General features: G+C 40.4%; 3 protein-coding genes across 5 annotated transcripts in view; 2 read left to right on the top strand and 1 right to left on the bottom strand.

The window, feature by feature from the left end:
• Positions 1-1,145: 1,145 nt before the first annotated feature.
• LOC122822974 (cytochrome b-245 chaperone 1 homolog) lies at positions 1,146-5,648 on the top strand. The gene is made up of 6 exons (XM_044102136.1): positions 1,146-1,298; positions 3,275-3,362; positions 3,471-3,512; positions 3,598-3,768; positions 3,880-4,024; positions 4,866-5,648. The coding sequence occupies exons 2-6, from the start codon at positions 3,275-3,277 to the stop codon at positions 4,990-4,992; spliced, it is 573 nt and encodes a 190-aa protein (XP_043958071.1). The 5' UTR covers positions 1,146-1,298; the 3' UTR covers positions 4,993-5,648.
• On the bottom strand, positions 5,560-13,850 carry hexdc (hexosaminidase (glycosyl hydrolase family 20, catalytic domain) containing). 3 transcript variants are annotated; one of them, XM_044102123.1, is made up of 12 exons: positions 13,720-13,850; positions 10,305-10,393; positions 10,115-10,230; positions 9,143-9,230; positions 8,898-9,062; positions 8,636-8,819; positions 8,435-8,506; positions 7,498-7,696; positions 7,123-7,284; positions 6,946-7,053; positions 6,080-6,169; positions 5,560-5,991 (listed from the first exon to the last, which is right to left on the bottom strand). In XM_044102123.1, the coding sequence occupies exons 2-12, from the start codon at positions 10,386-10,388 to the stop codon at positions 5,820-5,822; spliced, it is 1,440 nt and encodes a 479-aa protein (XP_043958058.1). In that variant the 5' UTR covers positions 10,389-10,393; positions 13,720-13,850; the 3' UTR covers positions 5,560-5,819. The 3 variants fall into 3 exon arrangements, with proteins under 3 accessions (XP_043958058.1, XP_043958059.1, XP_043958061.1); XM_044102124.1 differs by lacking the exon at positions 13,720-13,850 and adding an exon at positions 11,349-11,387; XM_044102126.1 differs by lacking the exon at positions 13,720-13,850 and adding an exon at positions 10,505-10,528.
• Positions 11,495-22,181, top strand: part of uts2r2 (urotensin-2 receptor 2) — a 29,106-nt gene continuing 18,419 nt past the window's right edge. Inside the window, exons 1-6 of the mRNA XM_044102131.1 lie at positions 11,495-11,689; positions 13,735-13,961; positions 16,311-16,386; positions 16,457-16,499; positions 20,978-21,042; positions 21,486-21,542. Of these exons, the coding sequence (XP_043958066.1) occupies positions 11,622-11,689; positions 13,735-13,961; positions 16,311-16,386; positions 16,457-16,499; positions 20,978-21,042; positions 21,486-21,542 (536 nt within the window). The 5' untranslated portion in view covers positions 11,495-11,621. The remainder of the gene's footprint in view (positions 11,690-13,734; positions 13,962-16,310; positions 16,387-16,456; positions 16,500-20,977; positions 21,043-21,485; positions 21,543-22,181) is intronic.

Here is a 22,181-nt window from a genome sequence, read left to right as displayed (position 1 = left end):
ATACATAATCTGATTTACCTTATTTGATTTTATGTAAAACAATTCTAAAGTTAGCTTAATAATATTTATCTATCAAAACACGTAAAAATAAAAAAATCCACTGAAAACCTCATATATGTATCATTTGTTGTGATTTTTTTTTTCCCCACCAGGGCGTCTTTTTGTGGGCTCTAGTGTCCCTTATTCAACAGTAGGCTGACAGGAAAGGGGGAAGAAGGGGGGGAAGACATGCGGCAAATGTTGTCGGGTCTGGGAATCGAACCCGCAACGGCCGCGTCGAGGACTGGGGGCCTCCAAGCGTGGGGCGTGCTACCCAATTTGTTATGATTTTTGAGTCAATGTTTGTGTAAAATGTAGAGTTTTTGTAGGCCCCAGGGGGCCTATTCTTATGGACACATGTCAGTGTATCTGAGATTATTTCATTTGTTCTGTCATTGTCTTTACCTGGCAGAATATAGATTTTATTGCAGACCAGTGTGTATGTGTGCACATTTTTATAAACGATATTGACAAACCAGTACAATGTGTACTGTACTTTAGTTACACCACTGCTTTCCATGTTGTCAATTAGTTTTTCCAAAGCAAATCACAGACTGGCTTGCAACTCTAATTATTACCAACCAACATATAGAAATATTACTGGAAATCAATCCATCCAATCTGTTTATAGAGTCCAAATTCCCAAATTCAGAGCTGAGAAAATCACGATCCTTGTTATCTTTGCATCGTTTCACAACCTATAAGTTTGTTTTTGATTAACTCTTAACATGTCTTTTTCGAGTGGCTGTCTGCATTTTGGCCGTGCTTCAACCACTCACTATGACACACTAACATTTTGTGTTTTCATTTTATTAATTCAAACACGATGGAACATGTTTATAGAACTAGCATACAGGCAGATTGAAATTCATACCTGCATCTTTCACTTTGCGCTTTACCAATACGTTTTTCCATCTATATTAATGTACAAATGATCGAAAATACAATCTACGATAACAACGTTTATAATTTGATTTGATAAATACAAATTATTCCAACACCACGAGTTTGTGAAGACATTGGGAAGCGCTGCTGCACAGAGCCATCTTTTCAGATTTTATTTTGAAAGGCAGCTCAGCTGAGGGCATCCAATCAGAGCTCACGAAACCAGGAAGGAAGAGTCACCCATTCAAGACGGTTGTTGCGACAAGAATTCAACTTCCTCGTAGTTCAGTGATGTGCTGCACGTCTTGTCGTGTACTTGCTGTTTCTTTTTAAATCTACAAGGACCAAAGTTTACGGAAGAAAAAAAAATTAAGGTAAAGAATGACAAAAGTATAAAATGGCAGCATTTGTTTCTCTTTGCTGGTGTGAGTTGATGAATTGGAGAGCTCATCTGCACCTCAGAATTCTTCATAATGAAAACAACATTTCTTTCATGTTTTGGCTTCAGTTTATGGCTCAGGTCATCCAGCAGTAAAGAAACACATATGAGGGCAGATATGTTTATGTTGTTTTCACTTCTTGACAATATTGGCACCAAGTGGGTTGAAATGTCAAAGCAGTTTGTGCCTCATATACACATTATAAAATATATATTCTATAGAAGCTTTGATGTACACCAAGAAAACCCCGTTGCTAAAATGAGTGTATTAGCAAAGAAGTGCAGTCCTATTAATTGTTCAGCTTCATTTTGGCTTGAAGACATTTTAATTTAGGGAGTGTTGCAGATTTATGGTGAAACAGGAAGTCACTTCAGCTTGGAGTCAACAGCTCAGCCACCACCTTCTTCATTATAAAACTCCTTCCTAACAAGTGGAAAATGAGCTTAGAATACTTACACTTAGTATCTTGCGTAACTACCAGAAAACTACAGTAAGTTATTATTGCTATTCTTTATTTAAGTGAAAGACTTTTGGATTAGGGGCTGCACAGTGGCGCAGTTGGTAGAGCTGTTGCCTTGCAGCAAGAAGGTCCTGGGTTCGATACCCGGCCGGGGATCTTTCTGCATGGAGTTTGTATGTTCTCCCTGTGCATTCATGGGTTCTCTCTGGGTTCTCCGGCTTCCTCCCACAGTCCAAAAACATGACTGTCAGGTTAATTGGTTTCTCTAAAATTCTCCCTGGGTGTGAGTGTGTGTGTGTGAGTGTGTTGTTTGTCCTGTCTGTCTCTGTGTTGCCCTGCGACAGACTGGCGACCTGTCCAGGGTGAACCCCGCCTCTCGCCCGGGACGCAGCTGGAGATAGACACCAGCAATCCTCCCGACCCCATTAGGGAAGAAGGGTGTAAAGAAAATGGATGGATGGATGGATGGACTTTTGGATTAATATTGGTGGAGATGTTGGAAAAATTGTCTAAAAAGCAACTAATGCCAGCGAGATGAATATCCATAACAAATGTTTCTGACATGAAAGGTTGTTGATAATTTATGAGCTGAACCTCAAATATGCTTGAGATTGACAGAAGGTGATCAGAATGAATGGAATATTTCCCTGTTAAAGGAAACCAGTGCAAACAACATATGATTTGGACAATTTTAGACATTTAGTAGCATTTAGAACTGCAACTGCAGTATAATTGTTGAGATATTGTAGATGTGCATGCCAGATGGAATTTGAGCCTCTGTAGATCCTTGGAGTCTAAAGATAAATGCAGGCACATAACAGCATAACAGCAATGTTGCATTTTCTCGTTTTCAACGCTGAAAGGCGTCCAGAGGAGGTGATGCTGCACTGCAAAGTGCTGAAGCAGCAGCAGCAGCAGACTGTCCACTGACAGTCTGAATCAGTGCACAAGATTACTATGAAGATTTTAAGATTGCGGGACAAACTCCCACCAACATCGCCACCATCGTCCCTTTTGTTTATGAAGAAATTTAACTCTTTCAAGTCTGCTGTTATTTTATTTTTTATAAAAGTTACCTTAAGGCAGTGGAAGGCAACTCCTGGTCCTCAAGGACCGGCCCTCCTGCAACTTTTAGATGTATCTCTACTTCAACACACCTGAGTCAAATAATGAGGTCATTAGCAGGACTCTGGAGAACCTGACTGCACTGAGGAGGAGATTCAGCTGTTGGATTCAGGTCTGTTGGACCAGGGAGACTCTAAGAGTTGCAGGACACCGGCCCTCCAGGACCAGGAGTTCCCACCCCTGCCTTAAGGAGTGTTGGACTGGCTTAGTATAGCAATGTAATTTAATCACACATATAACAGGTGACAAAAACACTTTATTTTTATTTGGTAATAGTTTTATACCAGGAAATCTCATAATCACTAACATTTATGCCTCTGTTCAGATGGGCTACATGACAGTAGAGACAAACAGTCCCAGTCTGCTCCACCTCAAGAGATCTCCTGGTATCCGCTCATGGTCTCTTCTCGTCGGTAAGTTTGTTTGTTTTGTTTTTTTGATCAGGTGATCCACCTGACTTCCATAAAACCTACAAGCACTTTGGAGTTTCTCTTCAGAATCCCAAACCTTTTGCTTTGCAGGTATAGCCTCTGCAGGGCTGGCGGCTGCGTACTACAGCTCGGGTATGGACACTCGACTTATTTGTCCCACATTTGCCCAAAGCAATGACTGACTGCTCACCGCTGCTCTCTGCTTTGCGTGTTGCAGACAGCGTCCCGTGGAAGCTCTTCTACGTCGCAGGCTGCCTGTTTGTGGCCCTTCAGAACATGGAGGACTGGGAGGAGGCCGTGTTCGACAAGACCAGGAAACTGGTAGAGCTCAAGACCGTCAGCCTGTATGCTCTGGTGCTGACGATGTGGAGGAGAGGACAGGAGAGAAGTCAGTGAAACCGCCAAGTGTTCGGTGGTTGGGTGGTACGGAGGACTCCATGAGTGTGAGGACGTCGCACAACCACTCTGGACCTCAACGCGTTCTCTCTCTCTCTTTCAGTCGTGCTGGACCTGACGCAGCTCTGTGACATTTGTGTCGAGGAGGAGAGGGTCCGATACTTGGGGAAGGGTTATCATGTGATGCTGAGGTTGGCAGCTGGCATCTCCTACCCCCTCACCCAGAGTGCCACCATGGGAGGACGTAGGTAGGCCATCAGCAGGAAATAAAAGGAATTCCAACATATGTCTCTGTAAATAATAAGGGTGCAAACAATTTATCGACTTACCATTAACTCTTCATATGTCTCTGCGTAAATAGTTAAGGGTGTACCAATTTATCGACTTACCATTAACTCTTCATCTGATTAAAATTAGTTCCATTAGTTCAATTAATTGTTAGTTCTGGTTCACAGTGCAAAACAATTCCATCGTAATTACCATTAATCCTTTTCATCAGCAATGTTAGTTCCCTTAGTTCACTAATTATCAAGGTTTCACTGGAATGGAAATGGCCTTAATTAGCCTCCACTTTAGATGCCAGTTGGTAGCACTAAACAGTTCTCCAGGATCACTCACCTTGTAGTAGACTAACTACCTAATTATTCTATCCAGGTGTAAAAGTGCAGAGTATCTGCAAGTTGGTAGGATCGCGCCTCGAGGACTTAGGACTGGAGTTTGACACCCCTGGTTTAGAGCTTCTTTTAGTGTTGTAGTTTGGCCGCCATCCAGAAGAGGGCGTCGCTGTGCGTCATTCGACCTATAGGAAAAAGGATGGCGAGAAACTGTCCAATCAGTCAGAGCGGTTGCATAAAGTGCAAAATTCACTTTATGCCGTTCTGTTTTGTAATATAAACACTTGACGAGCTCTTTGGGGCTCATTCAGTCGAGCTGAATGAGGTGAACATAACCCTTTATGTTATGTACGGTACATATACGGTATGCCAACTTTTGCTAATTGAGTGTAAAAACGCCATTGAATTTGGTTGTGAAAGTTGTGATGGAGTTCCAGGAACCCTCGGTGACCGGATACTCTGTGTTGCCTTGCAGTGACGTCGAGGCGGTGGCCTCATTGTTGAAGCGCTTCCTAGGACTGGATCAGACGCAGCGGAAGCAGCAGGATTACGAAGACTACGGAGAGGACGACAGCACGGACTCGGATAATGAGGCAGACTAACGCTAGACTATATGGAACAAGCGTTCCCAGAGTATCTTGGGGCGAATTAACTTAAGCCATCACGACAATGCAAAGACATTGAAGAGAATGAGGCTCGCCTCACATTCTGACCGTTATTCCCTTGTTTTGTTTATGCCTTTTACCCTAAATAATGCTTCACACACTGTGATTTCCGCAAAGATTATGTGTTTTGAACTAATTACTGTTTAAGAGCACAAGTTAGATTATGGATCTAGTGTTGCTCCCTGCTGAGATAACAATTCTTTGTTTGGGAGACGATGGAAAGTGCCTTTTCTCACGGTTTCCTGGACTCACCCAGCTCAGATCCACCTCCTTGTATGTTCTCCTACTCTGAGTCCAAGGAATGCATGCGCAAGTCATAACTGAGCATGAGGAACTTAATCCTGGCGACACAATGAAGTCTGTTTTTACTTCATATTGACGTTTAAAACGTTTTTGTGCGACTAAATCCCAGGTAATCTCAAGTTTTTAGTAAAATTTTTTTTTTTGTTTAATGATTTCTGATGGTAATGCCTAAAAAAGAACAAACAAGAAACGAGTATTCTAGAAGGGTTGAATGATTTTTGTTGTATTCATTTGCTTTTCAATTTGTTCATATTTCATTTCTTGACAAACAAAGCTTGACGTTCCTCTTTCCTTCGATTACAGTTATCGCTGCTCACATCAGCTTACATGGAGACGCAGAATCACACAGAAAAAGAAACACGAGCAACCGCTATCATTCTGTTAGCTTATCCTTGAATTAATCTGTGGAAGTTGTAATCCCAGATAGTCCAATGCTAAAGCTGAAACAAGCCTTGAATCTTTCATGGCACCATTTCCTTTACACAGGCCTGGATGGCATCAATAATCCGCTGTAGTGGAGCCGCTACAGGGCTGACGTGTTCTTCCATCCACTCCTCGGCTGTAGAGTCGGGATAAAGATTTACCATCTCTTTTCTCACGGCTTCTACCGTCTTCTGTAATGTGTCCAAGTACCTGAGACGTAACCAGAGAGAAGCGAAACAATAAGCTAGACTAGACAGAGAAACCGCTCATTATCGTTCCAACCATTTAAGATACTTACAGTGAGGCTTGGTTGTGAATGTGCATGGAGTTTAACGGGTTCACCATCTTCCTCTGTCTGTGGTAGGGACTGAACCAACCTCTTACAAACCTATAAAAGCACAACAAACGGTTCTTCAAATGTAGAGATGAAGAGAAATTGTCCAGCTCTAAACATGTTAAACGAAAGTTCACTGAACTGAAAACCACTTTCCCAACACGTACTGAAGTTAAGGTTAAAGGCTATTTAGCAACGAGATGTAAAGACTGGTCTTGTTTTATGGTGGAACAGCTATTTTGTGGAGTTTAGATGTAAAGCTTTTGTTTTTTTATTACTGTTTGTAGATTTGAGGTACCAAAAACAGATTAACCACGTCATAGTTTCGACTGAAATCTGCGTTTATTGTCAGCTATGCTAGCCGAATGCTAGGGGCAGCTCACGATTGTAGTAGGAAGATGAGATTCTCCAAATTAAATTCAGCAGAAATCAACTGGAATACTAACTCGGAAAATTAAGAGTTTCCTCACAGACACTAATGCCAAAATTCAAAATGGTGGCTGCATGAATTGAAAAAGGAAGCAGTTTCTTACTGTATAAGTTACAGTAAGAAATAATTTCTTCCACCGCTGTTGCTATGTAACTTATCAATTCCCTTGTAGTACATAGTATTGCACAACTTTTTTTTTAATTAAAAGATTTGCTACAATGTTTGAAAGCATAAAATGCAGATAAATACATTGTTATTGCCCCTCTGCGTTTGCAGTGGGAAGTTATATTTAACATTATGACTTCTGAGACAAATTAAACGTCTCTTTCTTGTTTGATGAGCAACAACATTCTTGACAAAATGACAAAGCAAATTCCCCCGAAAACTGAAGACAACTTACATATTGCTTTCAAAAAATCTTAAATCTTCTGAGTTGAGCAGTGAGTTTATCTCAACCATTAATTCTGCAAGCCTCCTGCCTGGGAACAGTGACTCGCCAGTGGAAGTCCTGAAAGTCACACAGAGTCTTGACGTAGAGTCGGACCTTGTTGTTCGCTGAACCGGTGTTGGACCTCACCTCTCCACGGCTTCCATCTCCACTGAAGACACTCCCAGCAGCTCTGTTACGTTTCTGTGAGCCTTAGTGCTGAATTCTCCGTGGTGAAGCGTCTGCAGACAGGATGCTAGGGAGGGGAGAGCCACAGGAAGCAGCTCACACAGCACAGACAGGTGGTCATACCTGTTGGTGACAGAAAGGGAAAACTGAATTAGAAAATTGAGAACTGAGAATTTTTTTTCTCATTTTGTCAACTGCCAACCACAAGAACATATTTTATTGGGATTTTATGGCAGAGCATTGCAATAAGACACATCAAATTCTTTGCTTGTCTCTTGGCAAAATGTAAGTAAGGAGGTGTAGATATTTCTCCGAACCGCTTCCGGTGATTCGTACCTCTGCCAGCCTGTGATGGCGATGCCCCTCATGTTAATGGGAGCAGAAAGAGAAGCAGCCACCTTCAGCCACTGCAGGTGATTGTCCACGTGTCTTTGGGTGCAGGTCACACATGTATGAACAGAAGTGGAGCCTTTGAAGGAGCTGGCTGCCCACAGATCGGACATACCGGCACCATGGTACTTCTCCAGCAAAGACACTGAAAACACAGTCAGGAATGTTTGATTCGGGGCGTCAATGGAGTTCAGTTAACCTTAGTAATCTAAATGAAAACTAAAATACTAAATTGAAAACGTTTTCATTCACTTGCAATGTTTTCGTACCAGATAGGTTGGTAGACACGGTTCGATTACGAGCCAAAGTGGCAACATAAGTTACGTTTTCTTACTTTCACAGATTGGGGGCAGATCGGGTTTTTCAAACAACATGAAAACTTCTGAAGAAGACACTGACCTCAACTTCTTTCTTCATGAAATTTAAACAAAACTCAAGTAGCATCAGATTTTAGCAGTTGTAGGATTTCTCTTTTGTCTTTGGCTAAAGACAACTGGCTATTTCCCCTGCTGACACTAGAGTCGCACAATTGTTTTGTTTGTATTTACCCAGAATGGTCTGCGCTGTAGTCCACTTCCTGTGTTAGCCATCCGATTCACATTCATATACACATCCGAACATCACCAGAGTTCACTTCACCTGAACCAAGACGTAGGTTTGGTTCAGTTGATAGTGTGTTCACACCTCCACAAACAAACTGGATTTTCAAGACAACTGTTAGATTAAAGCGGACTAATCAGGGCTGATGTTAATGCATTCTCTGTTATCAGTTCTAACTTGGTGGTGGAGTTTTCTTCATTGCTCCAATTAGAGAATTATAAGAATAGAAGTTTAGGGAACACCAAACTCATGATTCTGAGGAGCATCAGGAGAAATGTCTCACCAGTTTTATCCACGTCCAGGTTTGGGGTGTAGTCCCATAACATGGGCTGAACTAGTCCTACTAATCCACTTGCTGTCATGTGGGGGAATCAAATCAAAAAGGGTTTTAATGAAGACATGTCCAATCAAGTGGACTGTAGAGAAAAATACAGCCAACAGCATTTGAGATGTTGGTGATTTGGATGGAGCATTTCCTCCTCACCTTTCAACGTGTCCTGGCTCATGCCTCTCATCATGTCATCCCACATTATGATATTCATGTCAGGCCACGCCTCTTTAAAAGCCTTGGCAATTTTGGTCACATGACTGAGGAAAAGATGTTCCACTGAGCGACCGGTTGAAGCTAGCCAAAGCTTGGAGTCCTCCCCTTCTCCAAGAGTGTAAACCTTAAAGTATTTAAAACGGAAACACGTATGAGACAAAGACAGAGAGCTTAAAGCCTCCATCCACAGGGAGACTCCTACCTCATCTGCCCCTATGTGGACCGTTGTTAGATGTGGATGCAGCTCAACCACCTGCCTCAGCATCTCCATCACCAGCTTGACTCCTTCCTCTTTGTGGGGATTAAGGGTGCCAACGCAGTGAGGGACCTCTCTAAGGTGCCACAGGGGCCTGTGCTTCAGCACAAACTACGCCAAGGGGGAGATTAAAAGCTTATACAACTTCAGAATATACAATTTAAATTGACAATTTGAAGGCTTTGCCAAACCTCCATATGTCCAAACGTCTGCACTAGTGGGATCACCTCCATGCCTCTCGCTTTGGCAGATTCCTGAATGGACAGGACCTGCTCTCGGCTGAAAACACAACACGACATCGGTGAAGTGATGGAGGTACGACATACTGGCTAGCAAACCACGATTAAAGAATTTACTCACTCAAGCTGTTCCATATTTTATCATGCTACAGCAATTAGCTTTTCTTTTAATTGACTAAGAAAAACCCTAAAGCAAGAGCAGAACTGTGAGGTGGAAGGAAACATTTTCAGAGCTATTTATCAGTAAAATGCCAATATGAATTTTATTATTCAGGCCAGTTTTCTGACAAAAAATCCTTACAGTACTCTGTATTTGTCTAAATAGTGCAATAACTAATAAAATCACTAAAATTTGATTTGGAACATGACAAAACACAAGAAACGTTTAACTTTTGCAATGTATTGTGAAGTTACATGAAATTGGCTGCTGGTTATTAGGGCTGCGACTAACGATTAATTTAGTAATCAATTAATTTAGTAATTATTCTGATTATTAGTCAATTAGTCGAATTGAAAAATTAGCACATTGCCTGGAGAAAAATAAAGAATTAAATTTCGTTTTAAATAAAGCAAACATTTCATTGCCTGTTCCAATTCCTTCGGGGGATTTGAACAGGGTGAAGCTGATACTGTGCCACTTGATGAAATGTGGCCAACACATTTGCAGACAAAAGTGTTTTTATTTTCATTGCAAAATGTTTCTACATATTTAGTGAGGTTCTGGTTTAATTACGGCTCGGAATGGTTTTCTTTGAGTCTGTATACCCCAGTAAACGATTAATTGATTACTAAATTAGTTGACGATTATTCCAGCAACCCTGCTCATCGTGATTAATCCGACTAATCGTTTCAGCAACGATTGTTATATGAAATTATAAGGGAGATAAGAAAGTTGTGCGGATCCAGCGACACCCTGATCTGCACCTGTAAGCGGGCTGCGCTGTGGCTTGCAGGAGCTGCAGCTCTCCCTCGTAGGGGAACATGTCCTCATACTCCACCAGCAGGCCGTCCACTCCCAGCCGAGAGAAGAGCTCGATCAGCTGAGGGGGTGAAGCACAGTGAGCAGGAACGACTGAGCAGGTGTGTGAATGCCATAAAGAAAGAGAAGGCTCACCCTGTGAAGGTAATCAACCCGTGGCGGGGCGCCTTTCAAATCCAAGTGGACCAGCTTCTTTCCTTTGGGCCATGGTGGATTCATTCTGCCTGCAGAAAAATGTGTGATCGTTCAGGTATTCTCTACGAGTTTCTTGCATGTTGATTATGTCTGAAAATTTAACTTGTAATAAACGCGCGATAATATGTTTGTGAACACACCTTTTGTACTGGATACGTGTTATTTTGGCCTTTTACCATTTTGTACATTGGCTGGCTGGGTAATACCTTATCAACTCTTTTAAATATGAAATATAGCTAAAACAGTCAGTGATGGAAGTACTTTTCAGTATGGAAGTGTGGATTTAGGACTCAAGAAACTGTTCCACACAGGGAGGGTTCAGAACCAAAAACAAAGTGAAATACAGTACTATTTGAACATAACATACAATTCATTTCTGTTATAGATGGGATGTGAGCTTTTTTTATGGTTTATGGTCCACTATTAATGAAAATAATAACCTACAAAGAAGACTGACAAATAATAGTTTATGCACATGGTGAGAAATTGTTAGTTAATGAGAACAAAGCGGAAGAAACAATGAGATAGAAACAAGAAGGTAAAAAAATGGGACCCGACCCAAAGCCGTAAACGACGCAAGAAACAGTTCATGTTTTGGGCGTTACTGGGTTTCCGTATTGGACTTTATACCCGCTTTGACTAACTATTTTTAAAATAATTTTTTACGATATGCTCATAGTCCACCGTACGGAAATTTGTAGAGTCCATATATTGTATAACAATTTGGGGTCAGAACCCAAATAAATGGAAATGTTTAGAAAAAAAACAGTTCAATCAAATGGTATCATACAACAGCCTGAGTCATTCTCTGTGTATTTCTGTATTTCAGAAGTTAAATTCATTGGTAATAAAGAATTTCTTCAGGAAAAGAATATAGAAGCATTAGAATGGAGACATGCATCTTCGAAGACCTAGAATTAACCAATCGACCCAGAGCCCCTCAAAGGTCCGTTTCCTTTTCTACTTCCGGTCAGTATAACCTACCTTGTCAAGTAGCACCTATATTTTAAAAAACTCTCTGATTGATTCTCCAGCTAAGGCGTTTCAGCAAGATTGTTATATGAAATCAGTCAAGGGAGATAAGAAACCTGTTCTGCGGATCAGCGACACCCTGATCTGCACCTGTAAGCGGGGTGGGTCGACACAAGTGCTAGCAGGAAGTTGGGGAGCTTCCGGCTGGCGTACGAGCTGTTGGCGGGGTGTGCGGGATGTTTGCTGTGTGCAAACAGCTGTTGGTTGAAAGCTAGCTGAGGCGACATGGCTCTGCTACGACTGAGGAACGCAAAGGGCCCGAATGCAGCAGAGATAGAGAGGAAAATTAAAAGGTAAGCTAATGAAACAAAGCTAATTTCCACCATTAACCTCCTGAGACCCAGAGAAAAAAAAGTTTTTGAATTTCTTTTTTTTTTTACATTACATGACTCTTTGGAGTGAAAAAACATCACTACAATTGAAAAAATTTCAAAACATGTTTTTATTTATTTTTTAGAGTATGTCCTTTGGAGAGGACATCGGGACTCTCTTGTGGCAAATATGAACACATTTTGAGGCATACATTTACCTCTGAACTCTGACAATCTTTAGTGCTGTAAATTTCAAATGGCTACATCATTTAAGCCAGTGGTTCAGATTTCCAGGCACCTCATTCAACTTATCAAAAGCAAGCTGATTAGTGTAGTTTAATCAGGTGTGTTAGTTCTGTTTTGGTTTGTGGTAGTCCATAAAGCAGTTCTTCTTCTTTGATATGCAGAGGTACATGTTGCATTTGATGCACTTTATGTAAATTTTTTCAGTGCACCCTTCTGCTCTGCACCTGGAAGTATTAGGATTGTCCATCATCTGTGGCAAATGGACAGCTCCATACTTTCTCACTTCCTTATCTGGCTGGGGCCTCCTTCTCTTCTGTGATGGAACGTACTCCTCATCATTTGACGCATCAGATTAAATTGGATTGTGTTGGCTTGACTGCCCCAATCAGTTCCTCACCTAAGAGCAGTTTGAAGTCATGGTATTGGAGAGTTTTCTTCATAGGTTGTGCCAAAGCTTGGCTGTCTTCCTTATACTGTAACCAGGAGTTGGTGAAATAATTAATTTAAATAATTATTAAATAAATAAATAAATAAATAAATAATTAAATTAAATAAACACGTTAAATAATTATGTCATCTAAAAGTGATAGTTAATCCAAAAAATACTCTTATCTGTCTAAACTTATCTACTCTTGTCTCAGAAGCCTATGTGTTAGTTTTGGTCCAAAGTGGACGGTCCTTGCATCATCAACTTCGCCTCTTCCTCACTTGATGCCTCATCCTCTGAACTCCCAACCTCAAAATCACCATCAATCTGTCCCTCTTGGTCCTCCTCATCTGACAAATCTATGTCTGAGTCTCCATCAGTAATCCTGTTTAGGATTTTCTCTGCCTTAGTCAGTGAGCTGACTTCTATTAAAACAGGTTAAAAAATAAAAAGCAAATCCTGATGTCCTCTATGGAGGACACACATAAACAGGTTATGTTTTATCCCAACAAATAATTAAACCGCTCTAAAAATTCACCTAACTATTCCTTAGATGTTCATTTACTAGAAGCAATCTGAATATTAAACTCACAAAGCTCATAATTAGAAAATAATATACTTACCTTTCTGCTTTCGATAAAATGTGCTCACAGGGATGACAGCCATTTTGAAGAATCAGGAAGAAAATTTTAGAAAAGCCCCACCCCCACACATGTCATATCATTGGAGAGCCCAGGATGTCCTCTCTAAGGACCAACAGGATTTAACACAGTGGCATGTATGGTTTCAGAGTTATGAACAAAAAACCTATGTGCTCCACAGAGGACAAAAATGTATTGCTGGGTCTCAGGAGGATATAGGAGGCTGGAGACGCTGAATGGGAGAGAAAATTCCAGCATCGGCCAGTAAAACAAGTTGAAGATTAATTATGGTCTAAATAGTACAAAAACACATCAATTTCGAGATTTTTTTTTCTTTTTTTAATGAAACGGTGTTACAGAAGCTCTTATGAAGTATAATCTTATATCGGTTTGTCAAATATACAGTGCACATTGCAACGTCACAACCACAAACTCAGATGCCTGTTATCAGGATTTAATGCCACCAAGTCAAAATAGTACAAAACTGTGAAGAGTTGTATGTTTCTTTTAACACTCTTTACAAATATAAAGCTTAAGAAGTGTTGGGTGTGTTCCTCCCTCTTTTCTTTGACACCCCTAAATACAGTCCAGTTCAACTAACTGCCTCCAGAGTTCACTTTTTCAACACGGACACCTAATAAATTAAAGAAGTTCAATTTCAATCTGTGTGTATGTTATGCTGTGTTTATGTCACTCACCTTTGTCCTGACCAGGGGAAATGCCCTGAGGCAGGGGTCTTTGTGGCGGGGCTCCCGGGGGCTCCTGGCCTTGCTCCTGGTTGCTCTGTGTGCTAGTATAGTTGCCGCCTGGCTCTACCTGGCTTCCTTGGACGGTGACATCACAGAAACTCTGGCCAGTCGGAGGGAAATGATCTTGCCTCAGCCCAGGGTCTACAGCGTCCAATGTTCAGAGGACTACGAGAACTACAAGCGCTACCCAGGTGACGCTCTAACCTCTACTGACCCCGCCCCCCATCTAATTTCTTAGTTAAGAACGAAAAGCAGCATTACTAATCCTTCTCCAATAATGTGACATGCTGACTATTGCAGCTAATTGTAGCTAGAGCATATTCAGTCATGTCAAAAACCTGGGATTCCACATTAAATATTATCTCCCTTGTTAACAAATAGTCACATCTGGATTTCTTTCTGACTCTGAAGAACTTCAAACTCTTATGTTTTGCAGTATATGGTAATTTACATGGGAAACTGGAAAACCTGTTCTGTGTTGTGTCCAAGAACCTTCTTGCAGAAGTTCAGGCTATGTATTGACGAAGAATCCTAATACTAGTCAAGTCAAGTTTATTTAGTGTCTTATTGACTGTCTTGCTGACAGTTGAAAGTGATTTCCATCATAAAAAACATCATAAAGTGAATAACATCACATTTTGTCAAAATCATCAAGCAAATATACATCGGATATGTTGATCAGTGTTTCATTTGCTACTAATCAAAGCCACCTCTAAACAGGTGGGTTTTGAGTCCAGATTTGAAGGCGCTCAGTGTTTTGGCTGTTTTGTAGAAGCTGGTTGCTGCTTCTCCATGTTTGATTCTGGTGATGCAGAGCAGACCAGAACCAGAGGAGCTTAGTGGTTCTGGTCTGGTTCTGGTTGAGACAACAACAGCAGATCTGTGGTTCTAAGCCGATCAGTGATTTGTAAACTAACAGCAGTGGTTTAAAGTCTGTTCTCTCAGCTACGGGGAGCCGGTGTAGGGACTGTAAAACTGGGGTGATGTGATTTATCACCAGTGTTCTGCAGCTGTCTCATTGACTGATAGATTTATTTTTAAAATTTTTGGTAGACCTATGAAGACCTGTTAGACACTGTTAATCAACTCAGAAAAAGATAAATGCATGGATGAGTTTCTTTAGACTCTGGGACTTTTTGCTGGGACTTTTAATCCTGGAAATGTTCTTTAGATGATAGAAGGCCGACTTTGTAACTGTCTTTGTGTCTCTTTAAAGGTTTATCTCTGAGTCCGTCACCCAGACTTTGGATTTTGGACATGATCACGAGTCTCTATCTGTAATAACTGAAGCTACTTTCTGACTCTAGATCATTCACTTTTGTTTCTGTTAAGCCGGAGAATATTCTGACACATCCACGCACCTTTGAGAATATGGACCATGGTCTTTGACTACATTCTTTGCAGCACACTTAAATCAGACTTAAGTCAACTCTTTCCAACCTTGCACCATGGGAAGAGTGCAAGGATTTCTCCCTGCAGCTTCTTTCTTATTGCACATTCTTTATCGTCTTCACGGTTGCAAGGACCTGCTGTATGTCCCATGAAGCCATTTTAGGGTCTTTGAAGACTGTTTGCTTTTAGCGGGGAACCTGCTTTCTAAGCTTCACCTGAGCATGTTAGCAGTTGCTTAAACTGTTCTCCACTTTACTATTTTCTGTACTGTGCAATGACTGGATGCCAGTTCAAGTGTGGCATCTTTTAATCCCTTACCGGACTCACAGGTGTCAGTTTCACTCATGGCACAATTATTGCCATTCTCACTCCCAGCTGTCAGCAGCATGTAGAATTAAATATCCTAGATAAACGTCCTTCAAAATGCTGAATAAAAACGTTCTAATTCTGTGTACCGGGTCTGATGCAGCTCTGTGGGATAGTCTGTTAACAGTATTTATTGATAGATTAGTAAACTGGATCAGTGTTTCAACTAAAATCCAAAACAAGTAGGAAAACTGACCATGACGGCATGTTTACAGATGCCAAGACAACTTGAATGATTTCTCAGTTTCGCCTGACTTCATATTAACTAATAGCTTTGGCTTCATAAGGGTGGCGACTTTGTTAATTTGTTGCCGAAACTGAGTTTGTCTTTCTTGTAAGCAATGAAAAAAGTTATTTTTCATCCTGTTGACCAGTAGGGTAGCCAAACCAAACTCTTCTCTAGCATCTATTAAGGGACTTTAATATATGTATATACATAACCCCTAACATAATGTCAGATTTCAGTTGTTTTTCTTTTTTCTTCCATATAACTTTTGATCCACCAGGTGGCACTGCAGACTAAGTGTGTTTCTTGACATGATGCCACTGAGAAGTCAAGAATGTTTGATCAGTAGCTATTCAGTTATGGATATACGGGTAATTAGCCACAAGACTTCATTTCAAACTTCAAAACAGGAAGTTGCTTAAACTTCTGCAACAACGAATCAAAACTCAGCGTTCCTTTGGAACAAAAACTCTTTTTCATGTGCTAAATGTTTTTTCGTATGTGTTAATTTTGCTGCTGAGTTGCGAAACGCTGCCTCATGTTTCCCTGTTGCCAGGCTGCACCCCTCAGAAGTGCGGCCGAGCCGTCACGGACGGCGTGGTGACGAGCGAAGAGGCTCAGGCCCTCCGGAGGTAAACGCCTCGGCTCCTTTCCGCGCGACTGCGTCAGTTTCTAAACACTTTCTTTGCTTCTCTCTCGCAGGCTGGCTGAGAGGGGGCTGGCGCTGGCCGGGTCTGAGGGAGGGGTAAATATTTCACACACCCAGATTTTAATTTCTCACAAATTTAAAATCCTTGTTCACCTGCAGGATTAATACAAAAAAAAAAAAAGTAGTAAATGAAAAGGTTTCTGTCCTTCAGTTTGCTGTAAGATGATGCTCTTTGTTAGACCTTTAACGATTAATTGTAGCTTATCATGATGAGTCTATTATTGAAATAATGTCAACTAATTTAATGATTGATTGTATAAATCATAATTAATTGTGATTAATGAATTATTGAAATAATCGGCAACTAATTTAGTAACCGATTAATAGTTAGCTGGAGTATTCAGACTCAAAAATGGCCATTTGCAATAAATTGATTATTGGAAAAAAAGGGGCAACTAATTTATCAATTAATTGTGACTAATCGTAGTTAATTGCACTGATCTTTATTAACTGTGATTAATCGCTTATAGAAATAATCACCTAATTTAGTAACTGATTAATCATTAATCAAAAATGGCCATTTGCTGAATAAAACAACACATGCAGAGCAATTATGTAGCTAAAACTGTTCAAGAAATATATACACTCGACATTTTAATATATATAAAAAAGAACACCTTTGTCTGTAAATATGTTTTCGGTAAGAATCCTCAGTGAAGCTAAAACTACAGTGTTGTAGAGTCGAGTTTATTAAAGGAATGCTATTTTGTTGCATTTTAGGCAGTGCATTGTATTTCTTAATTAAAAAGAGAATTGGATTGTTTGTTCATTTACAACTTTTCTACTTCCGGTTAAATGAAAAATCTGCACAATATGGCATTTTTGAATCCTACTCAAGAGTGCCATATTTTTGCGCTACAACAGTCGATGGATTAATCAGTTATTAAAATAATTGTTAGTTGGTGCTGTGCTGCTCCAGAACACTTTTTGATGGCCAAGGTGGCAAACAAGTACAAGAAAACGTCATAAAACGACCCGTCTTTTCGTTTACAGACGGCTTCTCTTCCAGGAAAGAGAGTCTGATCCTCCAGAGGTGTGGAGCGTACCGTACACCCGTTGCTAATTAACAGCTCCAAAGAACAAAGACGGAGAGTTTGTTGGTGTTGATGTGTGGGAGTGTCTTTGTCAAGGCGCCAGAAGGCAGTTCGCTCCTTTCAGAAGACTTCGACAGTTTTCTTTCTTTAATTATTAGTGTGCATACAGCATACAGCATACAGCGCTTGGTGAAAGCATTGATAGACTTTGAACTTTTCTTTCACATTACAGTCACAACCGTTAATTAGTTGTGTTTTCTTGTTGTTTTTTTTTTTTTTTTTGCGGGTGGGACCAGCATAAAATAGCACACAGCTTTGAAGTTTAAAGCAGAGTTAGGTTCTTACTTTTTAAATTTGTATATATAGAAAAACATGACCCCACAAATGCTTCCAACTTGATGACTTTGGAGCTCGTGGAGAAAAGTTTGAACGTCGCTGATTTAATTAGTTCAGTAATTGAACCCGTGTATCTTATCTGTCGTAAAATACACTTGTAGTAAAATATGAAAAGCAAAGACATGAATGAGAACAGAAAGGTGTACTGTTCCAGGGTTTTGTCCTTCTTCCAATTTTCCAATCTGGAGCCAGTCTTCGCTTTGACTTTGTGGAACCAACAGGAAGCAAAACTCATCATCTTTTTAAAATAGGCTCATAGTTAATACTTTCTACCCGGACGACTGGAACTTTATTTAAAATGGCTGAAAAAATCCGGGAATGCGAGTCTTGAGGTCTGGAAGTATGTCTTGTTTTCTTGGTCGATCTTTTCGTAATCAGGTTTTGTTTTTTGGAGTTTGAATATAAAAGTTTAGTTGTTTTTTTTTTTTATATGATCATACATGAAAAGAACCAAAGCTGTTTACAACCAGCAACTGTTTTTCCGTATCCTTGCTTTAGTTTTATTTAACTTTTTTGTCCACAGTTCTCCAAAACCATCTGCGGGGGGGAAATCATAAAAACTTTTAAGTGAAAGACAAACATGCCACTTTTTGCTTTCTTCAGCCTAAATCTGGCTTATGATAAAAATATTTACTGTATTTCAGAATCCTCCCCAGTCCTGCTTATCTGTGGAGCTCAGGGATGTTTGCTTGGCCTCACACTCAATTCGCCGTTAGTCACTAAACCAGCGGATTGCTCCTCCAGTGCAATCCGCTGGGATCCCCCCAGAAATAGCTTACGCAGCTAAAGGAAGGGCTTGTTTTTCCTCCATATAACGTTATATCATCTTGCTGCCATGGGAACGCTTCACCTGTTTTGGCAGCATGTTGTGTGTGTGTGTGTGCGTATGCGTGTGTGTGTGTGTGTGTGTGTGTGTGCCCATCATCAGGTTGGCTGCATTAGAGAGTTGTAATGGGATGTCTGGATAAGATGAGATAAATTAGGGGAGGATAAACTAGATGCACATTGAGTCGTTCTTACAATACAGGGTTTTCTCCTGATAACTGTGTAGGGCTGCTGTATGACCCTCAGTGATCTGTGTGAGAAACGGGAGCCGGTTGACTCTATTGTCCAGCTTCCTGCTAATCAAGTGGATATGGGAGACCCCCTGCTGACACGCGGTGGGGGGTCTCATCTTTACCTTGCGTTGTTGTTTCGTGCTTAGAGAAAAGGGTTAAACTGATTCTCCTCCACTGGCTGAAGATGAACTTATAAATATTTGGGTATAAGCAGAAGTAGCGTTGCAAAATATACGAATATCGTCAAGTATTTTTGGTCTAGTTTCAACTTGGAACATCTTGGTACATTTGAAATAAGGCGAAACTCATTTACAAGTAACTTTTCAGCAAGAAATAGGAGCTTGCTTTAAGTCAATAATTCCTTTATATAGATGAAAAAGTGATTGTTAAATTCACTTTTTTTATATTATTTTTATATAAGCAGATAATATTTGCTTATAAGAAGCAAAAAATGTGTTGGTGATTTTATTTTTTTCTTCCTGTTTTATCCACAGATTTCTCTCTATGCCGTCGTTTTTATTTTTAAGTAGTTCTGAGGCAAAACCTGAAACTGCTGCTCCACGCATTACTCAACAAGTTGTTGCTAGGTAACCAAAAATTGAATTAGGTGACGCAACCGACCTTTCTTAGCTGGCCGTAAAGAGGTTGAGCGACTGAAGTCTTTCCTCTGCCTACATCCCCCAGAATGCTGAGCGGTTCTGGATTGATGTTCAGTCAATATTCTACATATTGAATATTCTATCAGATGTATTCTGTATTGATATTGATCAAGTGCCCATCACGATATGTATTGTTATTGATTTGTTGTTCATCCCTTTAATTAAGTGACAGTTTTATCTTATTTCCAGTGTTCAAAGATATCTGCTCTTGAAACTCGATCAAAAATACTAAGCAGTGAAATTTGTGTAATATTTCCGGTGCTTTGCTTAATCTTTTCCATACTTTGGTACGCCACCAAACACCAAAACAAACTCCTGCATAGCTGGGAGAGATATTTCCTTTCGGTTTTTTTTCTACTAATAAAAATCTGAGTGTAGCATGAATTTGCATTCATCCTGTCTTAGCCAATTCTTTGTAGAAACACCTTTAGCTGAGGAGTTCTGAGGTATGTGGGCCTTCATTGAGTTGGTGTCCTTTGCTAAATTTACCTCCAAACGCCGCCTTCACGAATATTTCAGCGGCGCGCCTGTGAAGTGCTGTGACAAGAGTCACTCAGAGTTGAGACATGCTGCCAGAAGTTTTCACAGACGACCCAGAGATATTCCTGCCCGGCTGCTGAAAAACGCTGCACTGTTTGGACTTTTAAGTACAGTGAAAAGACGTTGTAGTAATGCGGGAATAAAAGTGGATGGCAAAAAGTCATGAGGATCAAGCTGCAATGACAGTCATAATGATACGAGAATAAAATTATAATGATTATTATCAGTTTCAGGACTTTGAAACGATTGTGCAAACTACTGTGTGGAATTTGAAGAGAATAAATCACAGACTAGACGAGTTGGTCACATAGGATTCTGGTAACTCTATCCAAGCTTTTTGTCCTCATTTTAACAACTTTTCTTTTGGTAATACTGTGTCTTTATTCTGCTGATATCATGACTTCATTTCTATTTTTTGTGGTAGATCTCTGCTGGGGAGCACAACCTCAGATTTAAATGCAGGCATTTTAGATCCGTTCAAGTAGTTCTACCTTACACCTGTAGAGGGCGGTGTCGGACAGTATCCCTGCGCTTAAAGAGGCGCTGAGGAAAACGGAGCGAGGAGACCTCAGCTGAGATAGAAACCTTTTACAGTTTTCAGATATTTGAGTGAAGCAACTGAAAGCAGCAAAGCGGCCTCTGAGAAACCGACTTGTTTTGTCCCAGAAGACTGGATGAGCAGTAAACAAGCGAAGGGCAACAATCTGCAAAAAAAAAAAAAACAAAAAAAAAAACGCTGGAGATTGATCGGCATTGAATCTAGACACACTGGCCACACATGTTACTGTAGTTTGAATTGCATTGTGTAACATGTGTTTTCCCTGCAGGCCTCCATACTGGACCTTCACTCTGGAGCGCTGTCCATGGGGAAACAGTTTGTCAATATATACAGGTATATATACAGGAGTCGCACCTTGCCTTTATTTGACCATCTTAGCGCTTTCTGGCGGTTTCTCCGTGTTTTCAGGGATATTTCTATTTCACACCGTGAGGTCAGCCACCAGTCCAGTGACCTCATCCCAGCGTCATTCATCAGTCCTGTCAGAATCCGACTTTATTCGGATCTCAAACGCCCCCCTCAGGTGTTGGCCACCTGTCCCACCCAGCAGGTGGCCGACACACGGGGTTCTCAGAAAACATCTGGCTGATTTTAATCAGAAAATGCTGACTTAGCAGTTCCCACTCAAAAATCAAGACTTTCTGTCAGTCGCTTGCTTAAAATCTGCTGCTTTAATGTTTGACTGAGTGTTTAACTATTTTTACTCAAATTAAATTCTTCTTTTCCCCGCTCTGTCCTGTGTGTCTGTGGCCTTTGGCTCTGCGGTTCTGCTGCAGGTATTTTGGGGAACAGATAGCAGATGTCTTCACAGAAGAGGATTTCAAGCTTTACAGGTGATTATAAAGTACAATGTCATGTTGTAATTGTAATTGGGGGGGGAAAAACAACACGGACATTTAGACATTTGAAACTCAAATTTCAATTTTTTCTAGCACATTTTTGACTTTTCAAACAAATTTTTAACTTTTTTTCTAGAAAGTTTCTGAGAAGTCAAAAATGTTCATACTTGGCAATTTCCATGTTTTTCTTTGTAGAAAATTTCTGAAATTAATCAAAAAAATTTTTTTGTTTACTCCCTTTTCTCTCCTTTTTTGTCTTCCTTTTTTTATTAGGATTATTAATTCTAATAATAATAATTGTAATAAATACACAACATCACCGATTTGCCACCAAATAAAGCAGTAGTTGACTTTTAACCCTCACACAGTCTTGGTGCAAGGCTCAGATGACGGTTGATTAAAGGGGAAACGATGGTGGTGTCCTGTCAGTTCCTGAAAACATAAAAAAAAAAAACTCATAAAAATGCACATGAGGTAAAAGGTCATACACGGTCCACTGGACCGTTCTGCAGGACGGTTAAGTAAGAGTATAAAGAAATTTTTTTGCTAGTTGGGATGGAAAAAGAGTTAAAAATGAGTCTATAATATTTAGCTATGAGCGTGTTGCTGTCAGTGTGTTGGAATCATAAATCA

This window comes from Gambusia affinis, linkage group LG20, assembly GCF_019740435.1.
Source record: "Gambusia affinis linkage group LG20, SWU_Gaff_1.0, whole genome shotgun sequence".
In the NCBI taxonomy this organism is placed as follows: Eukaryota; Metazoa; Chordata; class Actinopteri; order Cyprinodontiformes; family Poeciliidae; genus Gambusia; species Gambusia affinis.
This window is presented reverse-complemented; position numbering and strand designations above follow the sequence as displayed.

What these genes read in the sequence shown, in the direction of transcription:
- LOC122822974 (XM_044102136.1), top strand. Translation starts at nt 3,275, where the DNA reads ATGGGCTACATGACAGTAGAGACAAACAGTCCCAGTCTGCTCCACCTC. An exon ending in CTCATGGTCTCTTCTCGTCG is followed by an intron (nt 3,363 to 3,470) that starts GTAAGTTTGTTT and finishes TTTGCTTTGCAG; the next exon opens with GTATAGCCTCTGCAGGGCTG. An exon ending in GAGGAGAGGACAGGAGAGAA is followed by an intron (nt 3,769 to 3,879) that starts GTCAGTGAAACC and finishes TCTCTCTTTCAG; the next exon opens with TCGTGCTGGACCTGACGCAG.
- hexdc (XM_044102123.1), bottom strand. Translation starts at nt 10,388, where the DNA reads ATGAATCCACCATGGCCCAAAGGAAAGAAGCTGGTCCACTTGGATTTG. An exon ending in ACAGCGCAGCCCGCTTACAG is followed by an intron (nt 9,231 to 10,114) that starts GTGCAGATCAGG and finishes TTGTGTTTTCAG; the next exon opens with CCGAGAGCAGGTCCTGTCCA. An exon ending in GAGATGGAAGCCGTGGAGAG is followed by an intron (nt 7,054 to 7,122) that starts GTGAGGTCCAAC and finishes TGTGACTTTCAG; the next exon opens with GACTTCCACTGGCGAGTCAC.